Source organism: Mastomys coucha, unplaced genomic scaffold, assembly GCF_008632895.1.
Source record: "Mastomys coucha isolate ucsf_1 unplaced genomic scaffold, UCSF_Mcou_1 pScaffold6, whole genome shotgun sequence".
Classification (NCBI taxonomy): domain Eukaryota; kingdom Metazoa; phylum Chordata; class Mammalia; order Rodentia; family Muridae; genus Mastomys; species Mastomys coucha.
In genome coordinates, this window is record NW_022196912.1 from 98,531,253 (window position 1) to 98,541,054 (window position 9,802).

The following is a 9,802-nucleotide window of genomic DNA, read 5'->3' on the forward strand; positions in this document are numbered from 1 at the left end:
GAAAAAAAAAAAAAAGATTATGGCTTTCAAGCCAGGTATGATGGTGCACACCTGTCCACACAGAATTATGGCGGGCTGAGGCAGCAAGAGTCACACGTTCAGTGCTAGCCGTGGCTGTGCAGAGGGACACCTCTTCACCCCATACCACAAAAGACTGTAGATGTCAAACTGTTGGAGGTTAGTTTCCTTTCATCTAACTGGTAATGCTGTGATAAGTAATCAAGCCTCTGCCCTAGCTCCTGGAGCCCTCCCCAGAACGACCAGCCTCTTCCTGCAGTCCCTTGTACCTGACTGGTTGTACCAAACTGCCTGCTGGCTCCTCACATTTCCCCCTGCCCCCAGTCCTCTAGCCTGTCCACTCTTGCTCTCCTACAATGTGAGTGGTGCCAAGCCCAGTGGTGTGTAGATATAAATACTAAAGGAAACCCTCCAGCAGAGGGAAGCTTCTTAGGGTTTAAAGTGAAGTGGGGCTGGAGAGATGGCTTGGCAGTTAGAGCATTGGCTGTTCCTCCAGAAGGCACAGGTTCGATTCCTAGCACCCTGGTGGCAGCTCTTAACTGTCTGTAACTCTAGTGCCAGGGCACCTGACACCCTCTTCCTGGCCTCCTCGGGTGCCAAGGCGTATAAGTGATAGGCAGACATAGATGCTGGCGAAATACCCATTTTGGTTTTGAATGTCTCATAAGTGAAGGGAGCTGGAGGTAAACTCTGTAGTAAGGCCCAGGGCCCAGGATTCCCCTCCCAGGCACCATAGAAAGTAGCAGGGTTTGTTATTGGGGGAGTGGCCGGTTGTTTTGTTTAGCTCAGCAGTAATCTGCACATAGCCAACTAGGTCAGTGGGTGCTAAGAATAGAAGAAACAGCCCTGGATCTCTTGCCTAGCACACACAGGCCCTGAGGTCAGTCTCTAGCCCTGTAGCAAAACAAAAAGGAATTCATATCCAGTGAGACAGGAATGTATCAGCAAAGTTTAAAACAGACAAAGAAATGCATCCTCAAAGTGAACTTGTATTTTAGAAAAACATACTTCCAATCTTTAAACATGGACTTTTTTTTTTTTATTAAGGGGGGTACTTTTTGTTTTTGAGGGTCTTGGGTAGCTCAGGTTGGTCTCAATCTCCCTGTGTGAACCAAAGGATAACCTCGAACTTGGATTCCTTCTGCCTTACCCTCCCATGTGTTGGGGATTACAAGAGTACCACCAGGCCATCTTACCTTTCATTTATTTTTATTTTATGTGTATGTGGGTGCTTTTCTTGCATGTATGTCTGCTCACTGTGGGGTTGGTCAGTACTGGGAGAAGGCCTTGGTGTGCATGTGGTAGTCAAAGGTCATTGGGGTCCTGGGTTCAAGCTCATGTTTGGCAAAGAGCACCCTTACCTCCCACTGAGCAAATTTTTTAAAAATCACATAAGTGTGAAGATAGGGTATGCGCATATGAGTGCAGGTGCCTTCAGAGCCTGAAGATCCCCTGGAATTGGAGGTAACAAGTGGCTTGAGCCGCTTGTTGTGGGTGCTAGGAAGTGAACTCAAGTCCTCTGCAAGAGCAGTGGGTGCTCTCTTAACTGCAGAGCAATTTCTCAGCTTTTTGTTGGGCTCCTTTGAAAGTCTAGGCAGCCTAGGCTGGCCTTAACTTAGCCACCTCACTGCCTGAACCTTCCAAGTGAACATTTTGGCCATTCAAAGCTAAGTACAGGAATGGGAACTAAATGAGACCCCACCTACCCACCCTAACTTTGAAAAGTGTGGATCATTAGTTGCCACCTCATCAAGAGCATTTTAGCAGAATGCTGGGGTGGGGGGATATGAAGACATCAAATTGGTATGTAGACCTCTCTGCTGGAACATTTCTGTACCTTTGGATTCCAGGGGGAGCACCTGCAGCTGAAACCACTAGCATGCTTTTGGAGCAGAGATGAGAGGGAGCCATTAAACATAAACTAATGCAGGGCGGTGGTGGCACACGCCTTTAATCCCAACACATGGGAGGCAGAGGCAGGCGGATTTCTGAGTTTGAGGCCAGCCTGGTCTACAGAGTGAGTTCCAGGACAGCCAGGGCTACACAGAGAAACCCTGTCTCTAGAGAAAAAAAACAAACAAACCCATAAACTAGACATCTGTGATGTCCGCAAGGAAGGATGAGGTGGACATCTAGGGTGGGGGTGAGGGTGTGTGTTTTGTAAAGGCATGGAGACAGATGTTTATTTCTCTGAGATGAGAGTAAGAATTCGCAGGTGGAAAACATGTAGAACAAGTTATTCCTGCCTGGTCAGATCTCTTCTCTAGGACAGAGGGTTACACTGTCAATGGTGGGAGGGGACATTGGGAAAGTGCTAGAGGCAGATAAAGGCGTGGGTGGCAGCCTTAGCAGTGACCATTGTGAGCATGGTGGAGCTACCAGGCAAGTGATGAGCACACAGCCGGGTGTGTGGTGTTCTGTGTTTCTCTCTCGTAGGGACGGAAATGGATAGGAACATCTGGAAGAGTAGGAGAAGACGTGGGCGAAGCCACCACCAGGGCCCTGCCCTCGGGCAGTGTGATTCCAGCGAGAGGTAAGTGTGCAAGTTTTGAGGGCCAGCTTTGCTTGGTGCTGTTCCGGCATTGTCCAATACAGTGTCAGACGTGTACGCCTCAGAACAAGTTGGCAGTGGGGCCAGTACGCTCGAAAGCTTGACATGTTGCCTGCCGTCAGCCACTGCTCCGGGAAGTGAGATCATAGTCACTCAGTCTTTGTCTCACAGTGACTGGCTTCTTACCACAGTGTCAGACAGAGGCTACTGGTAGAGTAGCCTCTTGACACAACTGTAGACCCAGTTTTCCATTTTGGAAACTTGGGAAAGGCAAAAAAAAGAGATCTTTGTGGGGCTATTATCTAGTATACGTCCTGGAAAAGGACTTATATAAATATATATCTAACATATATGTTGTTTATGTAAATATATATAGCACATAATATTTACATAATATATACAAATCTTTTTTTAAAGATTTATTTATTTTATGTATATGAGTACACACTGTAGCTGTACAGATAGTTGTGAGCCTTCATCTGGTTGTTGGGAATTAACTTTAAGGACCTCTCTGCTCACTTAGGTCAACCCCACTGACCCCGGTCACTCCACTCGGGTAGACCCCGCTCGCTCAGTCCCCGCTAACCTCACTCTGGCCCAAAGATTTATTTATTATTATAAATAAGTACACTGTAGCTATCTTCAGTCGCACCATTTCACCAGCCCCATACCATATATACAAATCTTTATGTGAACTGCAAGTCTTTGTGTGTGTGTGTGTGTGTGTGTGTGTGTGTGTGTGTGTGTGTGTGTAGAGGGGCTCTCTCCACATAGCTCTGACTGTCCTGGTACTCTCTATGTAGATCAGAACTTGGCCTCGAACTCGTAGTATAACACCACCATCTAGCATACGGAGCCTTAAGATACCCAAAAGTACACAAGTAACAGAGCAGTAGGTACCATGTGCTCCCCACCTCTTAGACTCCATTTACAGTCCTCTGTGTACCTTTATTATCCTGCTATAATATGCTGCTATCTGATCTATTAGGAAGTACAAACATTCTTGTCTCAGAACAAGAGCACCCCCCACCCTCGCCCCATTCTCCACTCCTATCAGGAGGACAGAGGAAGCCTTCGTGTGGCCCTCAGGTTCACAGGTTGCTCCCTCTCTACAACACATATGCTGGTTTCAGATTCTTCCATGTTGGTCCTGTGTGTGGGTGCGTGGGTGCGTGCGTGCGTGCGTGCGTGTGTGTGTGTGTGTGTGTGTGTGTGTGTGTGTGTGTGTGTGTGTGTACCAAGGCATGCATGTGAAGGTGAAGGGAGGACACCTTGTAGGAGGACACCATGTGAGTCCCGGGGATTGACCTCAGGTCGTCAGGCTTGACCACAAACATCTGTACCTACTTAGCTGCCTTGCCAACCCAGCCCTCCCCTTAAAAATAGAGAAATTTGGGGATGGCAAGATGACTCAGTGGGTGCGAAGTCATGCTGCCACTGTGGAAGGAAAGAACAGATTCCCCTCAAGTTGACCTCCAACCCATGCGTGCTTGCCCACACCAGTACGCATTTAAAATATTTTTTGTTTTTTTATTTTTTAATTTTTGGTTTTTTCCGAGACAGGGTTTCTCTGTCTGTCCTGGAACTCACTTGGCTGTCCTGGAACTCACTCTGTAGACCAGGTTGGCCTTGAACTCAGAAATCCACCTGCCTCTTCTTCCCAGGTGCTGGGATCAAAGGCGTTCACCACCAACGCCCGGCTAAAATATTTTTTAAATTTCCAAGTATAGGGTCGTGATTTCAGATATCAAGGCACTTCTCCAGATTAAGTTACAACAAGCAGTACAAATCCCTTCTGAGACGATGGGAGAAAAAATAGCTGTAACCCTTGGAGGTCTGCCTTCCCTACTTGCTCTGTCCCGACTTGGTCCCATCTTGCTCTGTCCTGTAAAAGCCCTTCATAAGCTGCCCAGCCCTTGGAGTCTTGAGCACACATTGAGTCTCACTTGGTGTAAATCTCCAGTTTGACCCTACTGTAGGAAGGTTAGCGCCCCACCCAGAGTCGGTATGTTTTGTTAGGAAAGTCATGGGTGTTTTCTGGGCCTCAGGCCTTCCCATAAGCCATAATGGTCAGCAAGATGTGATCTGTGCAAGAATCCAAGGACAGTTTTGGCAGAGCAACTTGGAAACCTGGAGGGCACAACCACCTCTTGGGCTTTGTGTGGAAAGAATGGAGCAGCAGCCCTTGGAGAGAAAGACCAGCGTTTGTCTCTTAATCCATCCTCCTGCCGATCACAGACGGGCTGCCTCCGTCCTGTGCCTAGCATCGGTATTGATGGGATGTAGGCTGGTCTTCGCCTCCCTCAGCCTAGCTTTGCAGACTTCCTTTTATTGTGTGTGAGAAGAGACATTCTCACCCTGCATTCCAGTGTAATTGCCACAGAGGCCACTGGTGGCTTTACAAATCCAGATCCAGTGTCAGCCGTGGCTCCACCCTAATATTACTGAGGAAATTACCCCTGGTCGCTGAGGCTTCTCCATCTGTAAGGTTGTCTGGCCAGATAAAATTTAAGCCTCCTGCCGCTGAAGCCAGTAAATGAAGCTCGCCTGGCTTTATAAGTGCACACAGACAGCCAAGCTGGTAACATTCTTACTGGAATAGAGCTCTGGTTTTCTTTTCATCCTGGGAAATTCTAAAAAAAAAAAACCTCAAGGAATGCAAATGTGGAACTGAGAAGATAAGGGCTTCTTGTGACAGGTGTCCTCTTAGGAAGGTGGGAAAGAGGAAGGGGGAGGGAAGGAAGGAAGTAAAGGAGGCCAACCCTTGTTTTGCTGATTCACAGGGAGGGTCAGTGCTCCCCCATCACAAAGGTCAGGTAAAGGCTACAGATGTGCTAAGTTGGACCTTCATTGAGAATGAATGAGAGGTGGCTTGGTTTGTAGGTAGACTTGTTTGATTCCCTGGAACCCATGTTTAAAAGCTGGGTGTTGGGTCATATGCTTGTAATCCCAATGCTGGGAAGACAGACAGATGGAACCCTGGGGGTCACCAGCTGGTCCAGTCTGTTTTGTGAGTTCCAGGCCAATCAAAGACTGACATGCAGTATTGTCATTTGGCCCCCATGAGCACACACACTCATATTGCCACAACTGTGTGCCAACAGGTACACCACAGGGTCATCTCAGAGCTCACGAGATTCTGCCCACCATGATGTTGAGTCCCCATCAACCTCGTCCAGCAGAACTGGAGAGTCTTCAGTGCCAGGTAGGCAGTAAACTAGGCAGGGCCTCTGGCCTGCCTGGAGGAAAGATAAAGCCTTATCCTGCCTCAAACCAGGTAATGACCCTGCCTAGTTGCCATTCCTCAGCCAGGGCTCTGTCTCTTCTCTTGTTGGGGGAGTCAAGACCCCATTCTTGACATGATGGAATTCTCGAAACAAAGTGGTCCACTGACAGAAGGAGCCAGGTGTCAGGAGTGATTCTGGGGCAGATGGTTGTCCCGGTACAGACCTCAGTGGCTGACCATGACTGTCACTTAGCCAGCAGAAATACATACAGACTCTTTATTATCATTAGGTGAGTCTGTTTTTTAATTGGGTCAGGTTGAATTCTTTTTCCTAAAGATCTTCCAGGTTTTTACTTTGACCCCGAAAAGAACCGATACTTCCGTTTGCTCCCGGGTCACAACAACTGCAACCCCCTCACAAAGGAGGGCATCCAGCACAAGGAGATGGAGAGCAGGAGGCTGCAGCTGCTGCAGCAAGAGGACACACAGAAAAAGGTGGGCTACCCTTGGCTACCCCAACAGCACCTATCTGCCCCTGAGAGCAGACTGCCAGTCAGATGCCCTATGACACTCACATACGGTGCTTTTAGAGTTTCCCTGGCATGGAAATGATGGATTAAAGACCAGGCAAGAGGCCCCATTTCCCACCTCCCTTCTGTCTGCTGACATAGACCCTGGCATCTGGTCTTACTCTGTATACACCACCCTATTGCCTATGAGCAAGCAAGAGGTGTGGCACAGACTGGCAAGCCCCCAGACTGCCTTGTGCTAGGTCTGTCTTAGTGCCAGTGAGGGGAGACTTTCAGAGGGCACCATCAAACTTCATTGATCAAATTTCTGTTCTTTAATACCTGTGTCCCTCATTGTGTCTCATAGAATCAAATACCTGTTACCCAAACTACAACACAACAAATAGACAGTAATGTTGTTGTTGTTGTTGTTGTTGTTGTTGTTTTTGCTTTTTGGGCAACGTCTCTCATAACCCAAGCTGGTCTGGAAAGCACTGTGTCCAAGGTTGGCTTTGAACTGGTATCCAGTATCTGCCTCCCCAATGTTAGAATTCCAGGTTTATGCCAGCATGGCTACCTTCACTGAATTTATTTATTTATTTATTTATTTTAAATTATAAACTTAGAAAATTACCAGAGTGGGATTTAATGCATCTTCCATCCTACGAAAAAACCAGCTGGGTTTCCTCAACTTCTCCAGTTATTGCCGGTAAGATAACGTCTTATTTTGTCTTTGGGTATTCTTTCCTGTCCTTATTTCTGGCGTTCCCAACTCTAGTCACAGAGACCTTGTGCTCTCGATGAGCGTTGGGCTTTGGGGATCCTGCTTGAGGTTTAATAAAGACACGGAGACATCTGTATACGTTTAAGACAGTCAGCCTTTTGCTGGGAATGTCTCTGGCTAGCCTCTATCTTAACCAGACTTCTCCACCTTTGCCTCTGGTGTGGTTCTCACTGCCTACTTCCCCCGCCCAGTCTGTCTCCCTTCCTTCTGTCTTCTGCTTCTGCTTGTGTTCAGCTGGTCTTTAAACCCCTGCTCTAAGCCGCCAGCCCTTTATTATGCAAAAAAACCACACTGTTCACTTAGAACTTTTGTGATGTCCACTAACTAGGTCTAGTTTGTAAGATAAGATGAAGGGAGACCGACCAGCTGGGAAGTAGTAGCTGAGAGACAGCCCCTCCTGTTCTCTAAAGAGGAAATTGAAGTTCAGAGCAGAGGGACTTACTCCAGGTAAAAACAGAAACAGGATCTGTCTGACCCTAGCCCTTACCCTCTGCTTCCTTTACATACATGTGAGGTAGACTAGTGCCTACCTCAGGAAAGGACAGCCATGCAGAAGTAGCATACAGCCTCCTGCATCTCTCTCCCAAGAGGGGGGAGAAGCCCCTCTGCTTGACCTGGAGAGGAAATTGTCCTATGGAAGAGGAAAGGGACGGGGAGGTAGGTGGCTGCACATCTGGGCTCTTCTAACCCGCTGTGTGCCCTTCGGCAACTTGATCATCTCTCAGGCCCATTTCTTCATCCCAAGAGAATGTCTCTACTGGGTGACTGGAGAGATCGCTCTAGTCTAACTCTTTGATTTGGGGAAGGGCTACCTAGTTGGTCCATAGCATTGTGTATGAGAACTGCTGTGGAGATGGGTGTGGGAAAGGCAGAATCCTAGCTGTCTTGCCTTTTTTTTTTTTAATGGTTGAAACATGACATCCTTGCTTATGTGGCCCAGACTGGCTTTGAACTTTTGAACATCTTCCCACAGAGCTGGTTCTCCACAAATGATACGCCTGCGTCAGACTTGGGCGTCTGGCTGTGGTGTCCATGCCTTCCCCATGCCCTCCTGTTTCTCTTTCCCTCTCCAGTTTATCCCATGAGCTGCGTGTGAGCTGCATGGAGAGGAAAAAGGTAGAGATTCAGAGCTCAGACCCTTCTGCTCTGGCGAGTGACCGGTTTAACTTCATCCTGGTGAGTGAGATGTGTTTGTCGGTGCCTGGGTATGGCCGCCATTCCTGGCTTAGTGTTAGTGTTCAGTGAGCTGATTACTGTGAAAAACAAAAACAGGTGTCTTCCTTTTGGTTTGGTAGGGTTTTGATGTTATTTTTAAGGTGTGTGTGTGTGTGTGTGTGTGTGTGTGTGTGTGTCTATCACTCATCCTTTAATCCCAACCTGTGAAATAAACCTGGGTCTGGCCACATACCACAAACAAACTATCTTCCCCCTAGCTGTGCACAGTGTAGGCAGGATCCATGTGCCATCAGCTGCAGCATGCTGGGCTCCTTTGCTCAGTGCCCCTGACTTTAATGGCAGGGCCCTGCATACCTCCATTATATCATTTGTAGGAAGTGGAAAGTCTCTGTATCTGCCGAGACAGGGACTGGAAATCAAGACCAACTACTAGAGTCTAGGGTCCAGTATACATTGTTAAGGAGCCAGAGCATACCCTGCACATGAAGGACCTTCCCTCTCCATGGGCCTCCTGAGTGCACAGCATCCATCCTGGAGGCCAAGGGAAAGCCTTAGAGACTAAGACTAAGCCAATGGAAACAGTGGTCAGCTAGCAAGATGAGAGGTTAAAGCCACAGAGTGACCCTTGAGACCGGGGTTGAGGCCTCCTGGCCCAGGAGCCCCTGACAGCAGAGCCAACCCATGAAGGAAGTACTGAGGCCAGGCCCCAGTCTCTCTCTGCTTCAGCAGCCCTCCTGAGGGCCCAATGAATGGACAGTAGATACTTTGCTACAGTGGGTCCCCTAGAGCCCCTTCCCTGGCAGTGTGCCTGTGGTAGAGCAGCCTCCCTGTGACCCAGCATCACATGTGACCAGCTGGGTAGTCTAACCAGAGGACTGGGAAGGCAGCTTGCCATACTCTTCCCATCATTGGTAGGTACATCCAAGCATATAACTCTTCAAAACTGTGAAATAGGAGGAATCTCACGAGTGTGTGTGTGCGTGTGTGTGTGTGTGTGTGTTAGAGAGATTTTAGTTTAAAATAACAGTGTTATGTTTTTGTTTAGAGTTGTCAGAGGAAGCTTACTGGCGGCTTTTTAAGACAAGGAGACACTGTACTCCTCAGACTCAGTTCTCCTGCAAAAGTTAGCTTCCTGAGCACTGGGATTATAGGCCCCATGTTGTATATTTAAATTAGAACTCTTCCTGGCTTTTATGGTGGCCACATGGTATAGTCCTCTGTGCCAACACTGAGATCCTTCCAAACTTGTTTCTGAGATGGTCACTAAGGACACCAGACTTCTGCCAGGCCCTCTTTTTGCCATCTTCATCAGTGCCTCAGAAATGGCAGGGCAGACTCTGAGATCACTTTGCTTGCGTGTAGTCATTGAGCAGGAGTAGGCTGGGTCCCCGCCTTATTCCCTGATGGAGAGGAGTTTAGGCAGCCCACATGGCTTGGCCTGAGAGATCACTTGTAGCCTGTTTCCCTCCAGGCAGATACTACCAGTGACCGCCTCTTCACTGTGAATGATGTCAAAATCGGCGGCTCCAAGTACGGCA

General features: G+C 48.2%; 1 protein-coding gene across 1 annotated transcript in view; it reads left to right on the forward strand.

The window, feature by feature from the left end:
* Dcaf4 (DDB1 and CUL4 associated factor 4) overlaps nucleotides 1-9,802 on the forward strand; it is a 22,556-nt gene that overhangs the window by 5,002 nt on the left and 7,752 nt on the right. The window contains 5 exon segments of the mRNA XM_031357730.1: nucleotides 2,455-2,551; nucleotides 5,674-5,774; nucleotides 6,133-6,290; nucleotides 6,931-7,013; nucleotides 8,162-8,264. Coding sequence (XP_031213590.1) covers nucleotides 2,463-2,551; nucleotides 5,674-5,774; nucleotides 6,133-6,290; nucleotides 6,931-7,013; nucleotides 8,162-8,264 — 534 coding nt within the window. The 5' untranslated portion in view covers nucleotides 2,455-2,462.